Source organism: Pygocentrus nattereri, chromosome 1, assembly GCF_015220715.1.
Source record: "Pygocentrus nattereri isolate fPygNat1 chromosome 1, fPygNat1.pri, whole genome shotgun sequence".
Taxonomy (NCBI): domain Eukaryota; kingdom Metazoa; phylum Chordata; class Actinopteri; order Characiformes; family Serrasalmidae; genus Pygocentrus; species Pygocentrus nattereri.
The window spans coordinates 20,503,451-20,521,103 of NC_051211.1; the positions used below are offsets into that span (position 1 = coordinate 20,503,451).

A 17,653-nucleotide genomic window follows, 5' to 3' on the forward strand; every position below is an offset into this window, starting at 1 on the left:
CTATCCTCCATCCTGAGACACAGCACAAGCCCTGCACTGTTACTTCTGACTTCTTGTCCACTTTTCTGTTTTTGCCTTCTGTATATTTTAGTTTTTTTCCATTCTCTTTATCTCTCGTGTTCTCTTATTTACCATTCAGTTACAAATCTCAAAACTTGAGATTCACAGAAAGTCCAACAGGGATAGAACGTGTAAGGCTATATAATCTTTCAGTAATGCCAAAATAACCTGTTGTCATCATCCAGGCTTTATTGATTTATCAAACTGTAGCATCACAAGGAGACAGGGAATATGGATGGACAAGAGTATAAATCCATATGTCTGTCAGTGAGGCTAATGTTGCTAACACAAGCTCAGTAGGTATCTGCTGTCATTGTTGATGTATTAGTTATAAACTCCAACTTCAGTGTCATAAAGAGACAGTAAATGTGGATGGGTAATGTAAGATTATCTTAAACACTGTGTAATGCTAAAGTTGCTGATCCTTGCTAAACATTAAGGATCAGCTTGCACTGTGTTGCTGGTCTAAGCTGTGCTGGTTTAGCATTCCAGCATCAAAAGCACAACATATCCTGGTTTTGCTGGTGAGCAGTCATGCTAGTCTGTACTGTTTTTCTAGCATGGTACTAGGAAACCTCTTGCTAACACAAGCTAGAGAACCAGTTGCTGTCATTATCTAGGCTTCTGTTTTAGTTACTGTAACTTTAGTATCATAAAAAAGTGTAAATATGGATGGACAATGTAAGACTAAGTGTTTCGATGATGCTAAACCTGCTAATGGTAGGGAGTCTCTTGCTAGCGTGAGTTAGTGAACTACACTCACTGGCCACTTTATTAGGTATAATGTTCAATTGCTTGTTAAGACAAATAGCTAATCAGCCAATCACACGGCCGCAACTCAATGCATTTAGGCATGTAGAGGTGGTCAAGACAACCTGCTGAAATGCAGACCGAGCATCAGAATGGGGGAAGAAAAGGGATTTAAATGACTTTGAACGTGGCGTGGTTGTTGGTGCCAGACGGGCTGGTCTGAGTATTTCAGAAACTGCTGATCTACTGGGATTTTCACGCACAACCATCTCTAGGGTTTACAGAGAACGGTCCGAAAAAGAGGAAATATCCAGTGAGCGGTCAGTTGTGTGGACGAAAATGCCTTGTTGATGTGAGAGGTCAGAGGAGAATGGGCAGACTGGTTCCAGATGATAGAAAGACAACAGGAACTCAAATAACCAACCAGAATCTCTGAGGAACGTTTCCAACACCTTGTTGAAAGTCTGCCACAACAAATTAAGGCAGTTCTGAAGGCAAAAGGGTTCCAACCTTTCACTAGTAAGGTGTACCTAATAAAGTGGCCAGTGAGTGTAGCTTGGTGCCGTTGTCTAAGCTGTATTCTGTTGTGTGAGTTATAAACTCACTTTAGCACCATGAGGAGACCATGTATATCAGTGTTGGTGGTAAAAGGGAAACCGCTTGCAAAATGAGTTAGTGAACTTGCTGTGATCACTGAGTCTCTATTCTGTTTTGGTTATAAACTCAGAAATGTTGTTATGATACAAGAGACAGTTAAAATGCTTCAAGAATGTAAGAGTGTAAATCTGTATGTTTTATCATCCAAATGGGATGCTAATTTTGGTAAAGGCTTGCAAGCATGAGCTATTGACCTGTCGATCTGCTGATATTGTCTAGAACTCATAGACTACTGTATCAAAAGTAGAGAGTAAATATGGATGGAAAATGTAAGAATACAGAACCTGCCCTGCTGGGAAAAAACACAGCACAGATCTGCATGCATTCCGTCCAGGTCTGGTGCTGGTTTAGCTGGTCACCCAGCATGGTCTTGCTGGTTGACTAGTATACCAACATTCAAAACACAACATGTGCTGGTTTTGGTGGTAAGCATTATAACTTTAATTGCTACTGTCCAGAAACACAATATATCATCGCTGTCCAAAGAAAAATAGTATTTGTTTTTTATTTATATTTTCTATATCATTTGAGCCTGGCAGCTGAACTTCATATCGTTTGGAAATTTCATGATAGATAGACCAACAGAAATGCTCCAAAACTGTTTGGAATAAAACCTCTTCCCAGTGAATTGCGTGAAAAGTAAAGAACCTTTTTGTCCTCTCCTGTAAAATGATTTTTAATGTAAAAATGTTTCAGAGATTTGTGTTTCTTTAGACTGCAATGATATGCTGCTCTAAGCTGGTCTTTTCAAGCATGGTGGCTTTCTTTTTGGAATAGTTTCTTTTCAAATGTGAAGCATTTTTGAACTACTAAACAGCATTTTTAATCCCCTCTACAAATGAATGGCATGGTTTTCTATTATGCTAATGAAGCTGGATCTAGTCTTAATTTCAGTATTTTATAAAGGTTTAAGTATTGCCATTGGCAGATTGGCCCACAGTTCCCATATCAGTGCACAAGTGTTTGTAAAATTCACATTTAAGTGCACAAATTAATTTTATATTCTTGAAAACATTGATTTCAAAGTTCCAACCTTCAGTATAAAAATGGGAGCTGTATGTAAATGTCAAGACTGTAAATATTCCACCAAGGTCAGGTATCTGACTGCGTAATTAAACAGGTTCTAATCAACTACTTACAAACCTATCACATTCTAAATCCCTATCTGACGCTCTCCGGTTCATCCTTCACTTTCTTCTTCATTCCTCTTCTCCTGAGCTCTCCTGCTCTCTCTCCAGGGTGAGAGAAGCTGATTGAGGAAATGGCCCTGAGGCTCAGAGGCTCCACTGTACTTACAGAGAAAGAGACCAGCAATTAACATACACACACACACACACACACGCACACACACACACACGCACGCATGCACACTCGCACACACACGCACGCACGCATGCTCGCACACACACACATATGCGCACGCGCATACACACACACACATATACGCTCGCATACACACACACGCTCGCTCACATACACACACGCGCACACTCTCGCATGCTTGTGCACACACACGTACACTCACACACACACACGCATACACACACACACACACACACGCATACACACCCATGCGCCCACACATATACACACGCACACACACGCACACACGCATATACACACATACGCACACAGACGCACACACATGGGCACACGCATACACACAAGCACACACACGCATACGCACACACACACACATGCACGCACATACACGCGCACACACATACGCACACACACACAGGCGCACACACACATGCACACACACACAAGCGCACACACATATACATGCTCAGAGCAGCAATTAAGCATTCTGAGAGGTCCAAATTAGTCTGAGAGAAAGAGAAATTGAGAGGGAGAGATAGAATGAAGAGGATGCAGAGATATTTCCTGTTTTAGTGCACATTCTTCATAACTTGGATTTCTTTCCCTCTCTGTGTGAGAAGCTTGCAGTAATTGAGTGAAATGTGAGGTCCGTATACTCAGAGGAACAGTTTATTGCTCGAAATTGCTCATATATTCCTCTTTTATGGCTCAGGAAACCTAATGGTGATTCTCCTAAAAGTCCTTTGGAGAAACAGCGTTAGATGGGTACAGCAGAGATAAAGGAAAGATGAGAGCATGAGCATCTTAGCATGTTAGAGCACAATGTCTAACTTTATTGACATGTCTACTGAAACTTAAGAGGACACACTTCAAATTTCTGAGGTCTTTTTCTCAGGAGAAACACCTGAGCAGCAGCAGGAGACTCTAGCAAAAGTAGGGGAACGTACTGAAATGTTCAGAAAATGTCCTCTTATTTATTTCCTATAAGTATTAAAAATTTACTTCAATTTGTTTCAGTTTTGCATTTCAAGTTTTAAACATTATCTATGATTGATAACCATACCAGGTTTGATACTCTATGGCCAGTTCTTAACCTTTTTCACAATGCAGCCATTTTGGGTTCAGAATATTCATGACCCCCTCTTGGCCAATCAAGACCCTCCCTTGGTAACAAGCTCACCCAGTAGAAATTTGTAATTCACATTAGTCTGTTTTCCATGGCCTGTGTTTAATGAGGTATATGTCTTGTAGCACCACTTTTACAACCCTCTCCAGGGCTACACTGTGATCCCCAAGGGGTCCCTACCCCCAGGCAAAGAGCCTTAGTGGGCTTTAAACAAACATCACTGCTATATTATGATAAAAATCACCTTTAGTGGTGAAATCAAAATGTGTTTTCCATTATACATCAGCTGTCATTTGACTGAAAAACATATCCAAAGTTTTTACAAATGAGTATGGAGCATTTTGGAAACAATCTATTCAGTGATGGTGTGACTTTGCAGTAAAACTCAGCAAAGCTGTGTCTTTATCCAAATAACGGCTTCAATAGAGCAACATAACAGACGCCTTGTCATGTTTATGTAATGCTGCTAATGGCATGTGGCAATTTTTTTCCCTGTGTATTACTCATAAGTCCTGCTGCACTCTTTGTTACAAGTCTGACATTCACATGTTTTGAATTATGCTGTGTTAATATGTTGCTTCTCGTTAGTCATTATTCAGAGCAACTAATAGTAATACAGTCTTAAAGCTTTACAGTCTGGAGAGGAATTTGCACCAAATTGAAAAGCAGTCACTACAGTGGACAAATGTGAAATGCAGTGCACACAACATTACTTTTTCATGCAGAATAAAAGACAAAATAAAATAACAAAACCACAGTTACACTGTTTACACGTTGCCTGAACTCTTTATTGAAAATTATACAACAGTTAGTTCTGGCTGCAGAAGCTGGTTGGTTGAGAAATGTTCTAATTGTGCTGTTATTTTGCCATAACATCACTTACACTGTATCACTCCGCTGAGACGCCGTTGCTAAGCAAAGACTTTGGCAGGAGATGCTCAAGCTATATTCCTGTTTACGCACAGATACTGGACACTTTTAAGATCACAGTTGACCGACAGCTGATTTGGTCAGACTGTCAGCTGGTCTGTGTGGAGCTGGAGAACAAAGTGCCGGCTGTGCAGCGAGTGGCGGAGCTCGTTACTCTGACATAACAAGCTGCTGGTTAGGGAAATATAATTAGGCAGAACTGCGAACATTAAACTATATTAAATGCCGCGTTCACAGCCCAATGTGTTTGCTTCTTACTTTGTTTATTTAACTGCTGTAGAAAAGCAACAGAACACACAAGGTCGTGCATTATCACTAATAATCACGGCTGTGATGATCTATGGCAACTGCGATCAACTCACAGCCATGTTATTTCATGGTAACACACAACCGTTTGGAGCGCTGAGCGTTCAACTGCTTAAACAATACATGAGGATTTGCATTTAAAAAATGAAGTGCAGAATTTTGTTTAGAACTGAATTCATCCATCTTGCTTTCCATCATGCAGTACTTCAAGCAGATTTGCCTCACTGAAATGCAATAATGACAATGAAAACAGTAAAATACAGTGCACACGTGACGTGACTTTCTGTAGTAATATGTGGAATACATGCCAAAATGAAAAGCAAAGCCTCTGCCTCAATGTTTTCATGTTTCTTGACTTCCTTTTTGTATTTCAGAGGTATTTGCCTCACTAAATTGCATCCAAAACAGTGAAATGTGAGGCACCCACAAGATTAGATTTAAACAGCAGCAAGCAGAAAACGTACCAAAATGAAATTTAAAAGATCACATTTAGTTAATGTTGTAAGGTACTTGTTGAGGTCAAGTGACGTGGCAACAATGTAACAGTGGTTTTGCTTTTCGTTGGGGCTCATACTGTGCATGCCGCTGTGGAACAGTAGCATCATGTATGCATTGCTTTTCATTTTGCTTCAGATTCTTCTCCGTATGACAGGGCAGTGAAGTTCTGTCCACTGTTATCTTTTTTGATCTCCGAATCAATTTGCTAAGTTCTCACTCAACATCAGTTAGAAGTCTTTCTCCACAAAGCCGGAGTTTTGCAAGTATGATTAATCATATAATCATGTCAGGCAGTCTAATTGCCTAATCTTTTCATCATTTCTAGCCTGGTGCGATATTTTACCATGATGTCAGAAACCTCGTTCCTCTCCGGGGACTGGCAGTTTGGCGAAGATAATTAACCTAATTTTAGCTCTTTGTGTGAATGTCAGCAAAAATTGCAGCGAGAGGCTGTCAGCTCAACTTAGCTTGAGTCAGAGAGGTTATGTAAGCTTGTCCTCCTAATTTATCTTCCCTTCCCCCCCCTTCTTCCAGCGGCAGACGCGGTTCCCGTAAGGAAAGATGGAGAGCAGGTAAGAAATCCTGTTAAACAATTTCCATTCACTTAGTATTTAACCTCCTATACACTTGCCTGAGGCTGTGGCCAATTTGCCTGATTGCCCCTTGAGGGTAGCCTGTGTTTTAACTCAGAGATGATAATCTTGGTAAGAATGACTAAACCCAGTAAGGACGTATTAGCATTGTGTTAGATGTAATAAAAGATGCTCACTGAGTTTCATTCACTTGTTGCCGCATTGAGATTTCTGGGTGAAACATACACTTTATGAAGACGTCTTGCTCTAGTGGGTTATGTGATAATGATACACTAGGGCTATTTTTAGATTAAACACTTTTAATGAACACGTTTCTCTCCAGTGAGCTATACTGTGTTAGTTTGCTTCCGGAAATGAGCAATAAGAAAAACAATACGTTTACACCATGAGCGGCCTTGTTGAGGCAAACGCTACAAACTGCTAATGAGATTTTTGTCAGATTTTATCAATGATTCCAAATATGCTTTTGAAACACTAATTTGACCTTCAGTTTTGTGTATTTTGGTCTCTCCCCATTCAAAGAGAGATGAGTCTGGTCTTGTGTGGCTGAAAATAACTGCCTGGCAGCGTTGCAAAGATGGCCACTGAGTGAGCAGACTTTCCGATAAGGGCTTTGTTGAAACATACCTCCATGAACACTATGTTATGGCTGTGTACATTTTGCTTTTATGCTAGTAATAGCGTATGTAGCAGAATGTTATGCTGAGTTACACTGTTATGCTACTAAGACGGCTGCTAAAGTAAGCTAATGAAATCCCGGACGAAAGCCCTATTCGAGTTGGATTAGTTTTAGAAGAGGAGGTCCAGAAATGTCATTTGTACTTGGTTTGACTTGGTGATTGGTATGGGATAAAGTCATTTTTCCAGATCATCTCAAATAGAATGAGACATCATCGCATCTATATTTATCTCAAAAAAGAAGGCGGCAATTTTTTATTACCTGTTTTATTTTTTTTATTAAAAAACAAAAAATAGACCGGAACTGCTGTTACTGAGGTAGCTCCAAGTTCAGCCAATTACAGAAGGTAATTCATTACGGAATTATTACTTAACAGACTTATAAAAACTATGGACACTGCAGATACTGATTCTGATACTGCAGGTACAATCAAAATTATGGATCTTGTCGGTAATCATTCAAATCACAGCACCTCCCCAGGTAAAACTAATCCATCTTAAATAGCACTTCCACTGATTTACACATGTACTTAGAGGCTAATAACTAATAACTAATAATAATGGCTGCCACAACCTCTGCAAACTGTCCACATTCATAACTGGCTAATTTGTGTTTTGCTGATGATTGGATGCTCGTTTGGGGTTCAAATATTTTACAGTTAATATACAGATGAACTTTTTTAGTGTTCTCTGTGTTATAAAATGAGTTAACTGTGCCTGTGTTTGTTAGGTTTTGTGAAGCTGAAGCTGAAAGTCTGTCTAAGAACCTTTTTGTTGTCCAACAACAAGCCAAAGCTAATGAAATAACAGTAACACCACAAAACCAAACTTTTTTCCATATCTTTTCCGGTTCTAGATGCGTATGAGCTTTTCTGAGACTTTTCTGATTACCCAGTTTCTTTTTTTCCCCCTCACTCCAGCATCTTAAATGACATAATTGAACAATAATAACCCTGAAGTTGGTACAGGGTCTCCTGGCCTTAATCAGCCACTTATGTTGCTTGTTAGGTAAAGCACGTACCTCTCCTCCACGACTGTATTTCGGAAGTACACTGCAGGCCAAAACCTTCACTCAAAACTATCGCAAATCAGTGTCTAAGATATCAGGCAGTGTATCCATAACCATTTTATGTGGTAACTTTCCCTGTGAGGAAGCTTTAGGAGTAATTATACACCTTAGAGGGTTCCCATCACCACTGTTATAACCAACTCTGACTCAGCAAGGCACATTTCATATCAAACCACTCTGATTGACTTTGTTTACATATTCACCATTTAATTATGCAGGCATTTTGAAAGCTGGAATTTCACTTTTAACTACCATTCTGACTCCAGCTCTTCAACACGTCAATAACTTAAAGACATCACAGACACCAGTTGAGTCGCGTTCCATCTTTACAAGTGGCCTACATGTGCTAGCCAACGCCCAAATAACATAATACTTCTCCAAGGGAGGGAGACTATTGAATTTCTCACCAAGGCCACAGGAGCTGGCCTCCAGAGGCCCTCCATTACTGTACAGTACAGCCATATAAACGGGCTATCTCCTTGGAGACACAAGCCCTCCATCTTCCTGCTCCGCCACCTCTTTACCTTCCGTGCACAAGGGCAGCAGCTCCATTGGCTCCCTCACACATAGATGAGATTGGCTCAAAATCAGCCATTTTGGAGCCTGATACCCTTCCAAGCGGCTGCTGCGAAAGATAAAGTGCCAGCGAGTGATGTCATCCAGGGCTACTGCTGAGGAGGTAGCTTCGTAGCATGCAAAGATGGTGGAGGGGCTTAGATGAGTAATTTGCGCATGCATGCAGGAGTTTGCACGGCCACTGTTCTATTGCCGATCGTTAAGAAATCTCAAGGTCACTTTGCCTTTCCAGTTAACTAAACCCTAGAAACTGCACCACAATAAATCATCGCCTTTGCAGCTGCAAGTGACCACAGATATGTGTTTTTTTTGTAGCAAAAACATTAATTACCGTTTCCGAAGCGTGGGCTGAAAATAACCTACTGTTGTAAATGTACTATTGGTTCACTTTTCCCATGGTGCCAGGTGCCTGTAGTGGTTATTAGTCTAATACTGGGGGCTGTAATGCTTCAGAGGACTTTTAGGGTTCAAGGCAAATTATCTGTAACAAGAACGGAATTAAGGACTTTAGATGAAAACGTGCTTGATCGATGGACCCCGAGGATCTGACCAACAAGGTCAGTTACATGTTTAGAATAGACGCCTCACCCACAGCTCTGCTGCTGTGAAGCTGACCTCTGCGTGACCTTTATTATCGATCCATCCTAATTAACAAAGAGAAGCTCTTGCTGTTTCTACCGGCAACAGTGTTTCTCTCACTGTCGTAGGTACAATATAAGCAATCGATAGATGACTCTGTATTTAGGTTGTCATGTCTTATTGATGCTAGCACAGCCACTCGGAAGACATTCCAAGCTTGCTGCTGTTGCCTTGATGCTATACAGTATTTGTCCACTTCTTTCCCCATGGACCCCTAGACGTTTGACCTCTGCCAAATCCACAATACCTGGCCCTGTGGGTCATCCTTAGGTGTAGCCTTAAAGGGGAATTTTAGAGATTTTGTAGCATTTCTGCATAATTAAGTGGTCAAGGTGTAAACAGTTGTTCAGAGGTGTTGGCTGTGAAATGGTGCATGAAGATAGAGGTGGGCAATATGATGATATTTTTATGTTATCGTGATACACATGCTTCTCTAAGCATATTGTGGATATCATCAGTATTTAAAGAACACACTACATGTTGCATTTATTAGAGAAGATGATTAGTCCTGACTGAGTGCAGTGCAGTATGTGAAACATTGAATAAAAACATTGTACCCGGAGTTTTTGATGGCAGATGTTTTTAAGTACTGTGATGTGATGTTTTTTTGCCCTATCACCCACCCCTAGGTTAAGTTAGGAACTAGGGGTCATGAAATCTACACAAGTAGAGGCATATTTTACTATACAAATCGGGCAGTGAACCTACACATCCAAGGGTATCACCCCAGTAATAGTGGAGTGCCTTTTATTCTGAGTGTGTACCTTCACAGTGTGCATTGTTATGCACCTTATCCATTAAATCATGCAGAGATGTTGAAAAATATGTGGGATTCCCCTTCAATATATGTAAGCACACATGCTTCTTCTAACCATAATGATGTCTTTTCTTGCTTCAGTCTGTTGGTCTTTCTCTCTTTCTCTCTCTCTTTCTCCCTTCTCTTTACCTTTTTTCTTCTGCCAACACAGTTGGCCTAGAGGTGTCACATCGAGTGAAGTTCACCTACACGTTTGTTGTATTTATATCAGCTTTGGTTGTCACTGATATGCAACATGTTTATCAGGATAGAAAAAGACTTATTTTCCTGGTTTTGATTTGCCAAAATTTGGCAAAGCACACCACTGTCCACTCAAAACCAAAAAGTAAGCATCCTGTATCGCAGAAAGTATATATCAGTGATAGACATATGAGGCAGATATGACTTTTTTCAGGTGAACCTTCTCTTAAAATATCCTACTTACTGTTTCCTCTGTACACACTGAAATCTCTTACTCACTCCTTCTATTGTGTTCCTGCGCCTCTGACGTTACCTCTTCCTTCTCCTCTTGTTGCCCACTCTCCCCTCAGCCTGGACGTGCCGAGTTTTTCCTGGGAAGGAATCAACGTAAGTGAGGAGTTGACCTCTCCCTCTTCTCCCCCACTTTTTTCTTCTTTTGTTCCCTAGCAAGTGCTTATAAATGCGTGGTTTATAACTTAAGCACCACTCGGTTGCCAGTCAGTAGTTTTCAACTGAAGGTTCTTCAGCAAATACCAGACTGTGCAATGCAATACAATAACACAATGAATTCAGCATAGGTCCATTTACATCAAACAAGATACGCTATGCAGCCAAAAGTGTGTGGACACTTGACTGTCACACTAATATAAGCTTTGTTGGACATTTTTTTTGGCCCTTTCCAAAACCATGGGCATTAATATGGAGTTGCTGCTGCCCCCCGCCTTTGCAGCTGCAACAGCCTCCACTCGTCTGTGAAGGCTTTCCACACGATTTGGAGGGTGTCTGTAGGGAATTTGTGCCCATTCAGTCAAAACAGCATTTGTGAGGCCTGGCACTGATGTTGGATGAGAAGGCCTGGCTCGCAATCAGTGTTCACCACTTCAGAGAACATGTTTCCACTGCTCCCGAGTCCAGTGGTGGCATGCTTTACACCACTCAAATTGACTCTGGGCATTGCTGATGTTGCTTTCAGATGAAGTTCGGAACTCTGTAATAAGTATTATAATAGAGAATAGGTGATTATGACATGCGTCGGCGCTCGCTGACCCTGCTTCGAGTTTGTGTGTCGTGTTTTGTGGCTTATCTGTTGTTGTCCACCTCACAGTAATAGCACTTACGGCTGACTGGGGCAGCTCTAGCAGGGGAGAAATTTCATATACTGACTTGTGGCAAAGATGGCATACTGTGTACCACGTCTAAAGTCTTTGAGCTCTTCAGTATGACCCATTCTAGTGTCAGTGTTTGCCTATGGAGATTGCATGTGTTTGATTTTATACACTGCTTAGCAAAGGGTGTGGGTAAAACACTTGAATTCAGTAATTAGGAGGGGTGTCCACATACCTTTGGCCACAAAGTGTATATACTGATATGATTATTTATATTACGTCGTTACTGCACACAAAACATGCAAAAACTGATCTATTTTCAGAAAGTCAGGAACAGCCTGACTTCTCATTAACCGTTTTAACTTATTATTTTATGGATAACTTTCTAGAGCCATTTCTACCTATATAAGCCATAAGCCATTTCTAGCAATCACCTGGGGCTCCAGAGCTACCAGCAGGCACCCAAGTATAAATGTAAAATGTTTAGCATGGTTTGGAGCCTCCTAAATCATACATGCAAATTATGAATGCAAATATATGTGTACTCATGCATTTTCTGTTCTTTGCTGGTCACAACCAGAGCCACTGAACTAGCTAGCTAGTTTACACCCATACACGTTAACAGTAGTCTAAAGGTGAGCCAGAAAATCAAAGATGCAGAATTTTAGAGTAAAGTTAACTTAAATCCAGTTTAATTTATTTATGTATCTGTGTATACTGTACATGCATGTATGCATGCATATGAATTATTTTTCATACTTGCATGCAAAATAATATGATTTGCATGCAGGTGATTGAAGAGTCCACTAAATAGGATGTCACGTATGGCCCCCAAATGTTAAAAAACGACCTTTGCACACTTATCATGAACCAGCACATATAAGTAAAGACACAACAGACCAACATATGGTTTAGTAGTGGTTTGGGGGGAAGTTCTGAAACCACAGATGATCAAAGACACAACAGCAAACTGCAGGCTTACAATGCAGGAACATTGGCAGTATGAATAAGCATGGTTTAATTTTCATAATGCTAAGATCTAACAGCTGAAAAGATGATTAGACAGTTGTGGTGAGCACTTCTGTGCCAGTAAATGTAGAAAAGAGCTTGTTGTCATGTCGCTCTGAGCTGGCCCATGCTGTTGGCTATGTGTGTTAGCACATTATCAATTTCTTGCTAATTAGCCTTGGCTCCCATACTCACCTCCTGTTGTCAGTGAGATTAGGGAATACACCAACTTCATTTGTCTCAAAGATAGATGGAGACCTAATTCAAAATCGGCAATTCATTAGCATACTTAGAACCTAAACTGTTGCTTTTCAGGGAGCTGGACAGGTATGCTTGATTTGTGACATTAAAAGAGATACGGATTGCAGTTTATGTAGCCAGCCTTATCCACTCTTAGTATAGAGAATGCTTGAAATCTGTTTGCTTCTAAGTCAATCAAGCAGTCAAGTCGGGACAGAAACCTGCCAACTCAAAAAAAGCTATAGAAGCCAGTAGACAGTGTGTTTAACATCAACAAGTTTCTGTTCTTTTGGTTAGAGTAGGGAAAAGCATCAACATTATTTTGCAAAAATAATTTTGAAAACCGACCAAAAGATTAAACTCGATAGACCAAAGATTTCACACTCTAGCATAAATGTACACTTTCCAATAAATGTGCCTGTATTTTTGAAGATTAAAAGCTGCACAGTGTAGTAATATTTGGGGATTTGGAGACCTCTCAGTTGGAAATGTGTAATTGAATGAACATTTGATCACGCCAGTCGTGCTTCAGACCCCTTCCCCAAGAGGATGAATCTAATGAGTTGTCGGGCATTGAAAGATTATTCAAAGGGAACTTTTGAGGGTGTAAGCGATGATGTACTACGTTTTTTCCCCCACCCACTAATTAGATCTTGCACAATGCTAACAAGCTGAAAAGCAAACACGTGCTGTGTCCAAGCTATGCCAAATTTTTTAAATTGCTGCAAACGTAACAATATTTGGCTCAACACGTTAAGAACAGTAACTGTTGTCTCAGCTAACAGATGTCTATTGGTTGGCACTGTGCTGAGTAAAGGAGGGAGGGGCAGTTGCGTTCTCTTTATTTGGTTTATTTTCACAAACCATACCAAAATATACCATCTTCCCATTTACTCACATTTGAGCAAAGCTCATTCTGATCAGGTTCAATTTAAAATGTATATACACAGCACAGTGCTTAAGAGTGGACTCTGAAAAGATTGGGAACCACTGCGTGTGCTGGACTTCATATAGTGTATTGTCTGTTCTGTTATTTTGTTATTATTTGTAGATGACCATGAAGTACAGCAACCTCTGTTTCGGACTCAGGAAATTCATGGGCCTCCAGGAACATGGGAAGTGGGTGTGCTGAGGCAGCTGCAGCACTTCCCAAAGTCAGAAGTGCAGCTGATAAATATAATAATAACAATAACAATAATAATAATAATAATAAAAAGTTCTACATTTTATAATAATTTTGTTGGTTGGTGTAGTGGGTAACATCTCTGCCTTCTATGCTGTAGACTGGGGTTCAATCCCCACCTGGGTAAGCACCCTACACTATACCAATAAGAGTCCTTGGGCAAGACTCCTAACACTACCTTTGCCTCTTTGTGTAAAATTATCAAATTGTAAGTCGGTCTGGATAAGAGCGTCAGCCAAATACCGTAAATGTCTAATAATGATTATAAATGAATAATAGTTTGAGCTCTATTGCAGCCTATTTTTATATTGACTGTAATGATTTTATTTAATTAATATTTAATTCAAAATGATCTAACAATGACATAATGGCATATTAACCGTTATGTCGCCTGCTCAGTGCGCCCTCTGGTGTTAAATCTCACTGCATGACTATGGGCGTTACACGGTTGGTTACTGCGCCACATATCTTATTGGTTGCCACGTAGTGCATTTGCATAAAACTACTTCAGAACAAAAGATCAGAGTGAGGACAGCATTATGTGTCAGTTATATGTGAAAATTGCCGTCTCAGTTAATAATGGTGCGCTATGACATTCTGTTTGATGTAAATTATAAAAAGTATCTACCAAAATGGGCAAATCATTCTCCGTGTCAAAACCAACACCCTCCTGTGTCCCTGAGCCAGTGATTTACCTCCACAAGGGCGTTCATACTTGTGTAAGATTTGAAGGTGTCACACTGTCATTATTTGGAGCATTTGAGAAATCCCTGACTTAAATCTCATCATTGACTCCAGTATCCGTTGACACTCTGAGGTTTTTTACTACCTTTAGAGCAGTGCGTCACTTGCTTCTTAGGAGGCTGTGCTGTGTTATCTGCCATTCTGCCTGTCTCTCAGGCTTTCAGGAAGCACCACAATCGAAATCAAGGATAATACCATGTTGGGCACATAAAAATGGTGACGCCTGCTCAAACACAGAGATAAATAGGAAGAGATAAAGACATATCTGTACGTACAGAGCATTAGAAGAAGAGTTTTCTGTGTGGATTTATGGTTCAAATGGATACACTTTATATCTGAACGGTTGCTGATATATGTGTGTTCCTTTAAATACATCTATGCTTTAGAACTGCATATACTATGAAACACAGAAATGCTATGCATAAAAGATGGTGTTGTTGTGTCTCTTAAACAAGGGGATTATTCCATGCCAACTCAATTCCTAGAGCATTTTTAGTATTAGTTTGCAAATGCAGAATTTTATTTTTACTTACCATTATGGGCTTGTTAAAACTTATGTTTTAAAACTACTGACCTATGAAGCAGGTCCAGCATTCCTGTAATGTTCATATATTAATGGTTCAGTGCTCTGCTTATTCAATAAATAGTTAGGAGGGAATAAGATTATGTGTAACGTGACAGACCCAGTCAGATACTTGTGGTAAAATCCAAGAGATGAGGCTTTAATCACATTGTAGTTGTGATACATGCATGGGTCAAATCTAAAACAGCAGAATGGCAAAACAGGGCGAACGTAACCAGAGGGGGAAAAGACAAAAGGCAATGAACAGAAATTCAGAAAAATAGTCCAGTACACAAAAAGGGCAACCGATATCACATGGAAACGCTCAGTAATTCTATAAGAGAAACAATACCTCGCAACTATACTGGTCTAAAGCACAGGCTTATATATTAAACTAGGAAAGTCATATGACAGGTAACAGAGGTGAAACAAATTAGTATTCAGGAGAGTTGGAGCAATGATTAGTTCAACGATGAGGTTGAACGGTCACGTCATCTCCCAAGGGATTCTGGGAAAATGAGTCCCTGTATGAGTAGAGGCATAGGGTTTGATAGAAATGTAGGAAAATTGGATAAACGTACATTTTGTAAAATACATTTGAAAACAGACTGAAAGATTACATTTAAAAGAGGACGAGTTTCACACTTCAACGTAAAAAGTACACTGACCTGTTGTGGGCATTAGTAACGTAGAGATCGTTAACACATTAACTAGTTGATTATTATTTTTGGTGTTGTATTCATACCCAGTATAAAATTCTGTAAGCAGTTAAACTGCATATTTTTCATGTACTTCAGGTTTATTTGATCAGCCAAGTCAAGTTTGGAGTTAAATGCTTCCTTCTTTAGTTTAGCCCTGGAGCTACAAGGCTAAAAGTACTAACCAAGACTAGAAGTCAATAGGCGCCCAAATCCTTTCTGTGAATACGTCTCCGAAACTTGTCTCAACCAGCTGAAACTGCATCCAATTCTTCCTTAAGGTCACAAAGGGCCTCTATATATAATCTTGTATCAACATGGATTAAGTTCAGATTTCACTTGGATCACGTGGAAGACCAGGTGTAAACTCCCCTAGGATCGCTCAAACCATATTCGGAGGTGGTCAAAGATGGATTTTGACCACAAAAATGAATTTTATACTGGGTATGAATACAAAGATGGATCGTGGTGGATCTTGGTGGTTATATTTAACACAAGTGTAAACAATGTAATTTCGATATTTGTTTACAATTAGGTGAAAGAATGAAAATAAAAGATAGAAGATACACAAAGCTGGAGTTATCTTCGAATCAAGAGTTTTCTTGCACTCTGGGCCGATGAAAGCATCCAAGCGAAGCTTGCCAGCTCCTGTCATGACAGAAAAAAAGTAAACTAAAGGAAACCACGTATGTAGGGAAAGATCAGATCTCGTCTGGTCTGAAGTATATCCAGATATGATCTGGGCATGAAAACATGTTGCAAGGTGTAAACAGGCTCTTAGACTTGTCACTGTGGTTTAGAGCTCACCATTCACTTTACTGTATAACTGAATGCAGTGGGCAGCAACTGTAGACAACAAATGATGTGCTGATTACTAGCAAACTTGTCTTGGCAGATTGATTTTTTTGCCTAAAGATGTGGTTTAGAACATGTAGACCAAGCTTGAAAAATTCCTCATCTAAAGAATTGCTTGTACACCACACACACACACATTTATGACATGCTTTAGGTGAGTTGGTATGGAATAACAGTGATTATGGCATAGGAATAACTAACTGTTTTCTTGCTTCTTTCTTTCTTGCTTGCTTCTTTCTTTCTTTCTTTCTTTCTTTCTTTCTTTCTTTCTTTCTTGCTTGCTTCTTTCTTTCTTTCTTTCTTTCTTTCTTGTCTGCTATTCCTGTTTTCTTCTCATGACATTTCTGTCTGTCAGCTGTCTATGGAGGACACCACCTCCATCTTGCCTCGTCTGAAGCGGAACTCCAACGCCTATGGGATTGGAGCTCTGGCTAAGTCCTCTCTGTCAGGTGTGTCAGGTGTGTGTCTGTCCCGGTAGCTGGTAACCGCCCCCATGTTGGCTCCAAAGGAGGAGATGGCGAGTGGAGTCAACATGGCCGCCCCTGTGGGTACCCCCCCCCCTTTTCCCTTTCCAGTTTCACTTCCTGCCACCATTAATTAGTGCCTGTCAATGGCCACTGCTGCCATTGATGAAAGACCAATCAGATCCAACAAGAGCACAAACGATTGTTTGACGTAAGTGCATAACCCATCACCACAGGCTTGCTGCTGGGAACTGTAGTCTTTTGGGTGTTCAGTGGTTACATGGTGAATAGTGTTATTGTGGTGCCGCTGTGGGTTTTTGTCCAGTGTGCAGGTGTGAGATCTGGTAGTGTTGTGCTCAGTAAATTGTTGGTGAACATCGTGTTGTGTATATGTGCTGTGTAGTGATTTACGTGTTTGTGTGTATATATACATATGTACATATGCCGACTGACCATATCAATAAGTCCACCTCCTTGTTTCTATGCTCATTGTCCATTTTACCAGCTCCACCTTCCATATAGGTGCACTTTGTAGTTCCACAATTACAGACTGTAGTCCATCTGTTTCTCTGCATAGTTTGTTAGCCCCCT

General features: G+C 40.3%; 1 protein-coding gene across 6 annotated transcripts in view; it reads left to right on the forward strand.

The window, feature by feature from the left end:
* Nucleotides 1-17,653, forward strand: part of fam131ba (family with sequence similarity 131 member Ba) — a 60,842-nt gene that overhangs the window by 26,714 nt on the left and 16,475 nt on the right. The window contains exons 2-4 of one of the 6 annotated variants that reach the window (XM_037541049.1): nt 6,185-6,222; nt 10,553-10,589; nt 16,954-17,056. In XM_037541049.1, the coding sequence (XP_037396946.1) occupies nt 6,212-6,222; nt 10,553-10,589; nt 16,954-17,056 (151 nt within the window). In that variant the 5' untranslated portion in view covers nt 6,185-6,211. The remainder of the gene's footprint in view (nt 1-6,184; nt 6,223-10,552; nt 10,590-16,953; nt 17,057-17,653) is intronic. The other 5 variants (XM_037541051.1, XM_037541038.1, XM_037541058.1 and 2 more) reach the window with 5 other exon arrangements.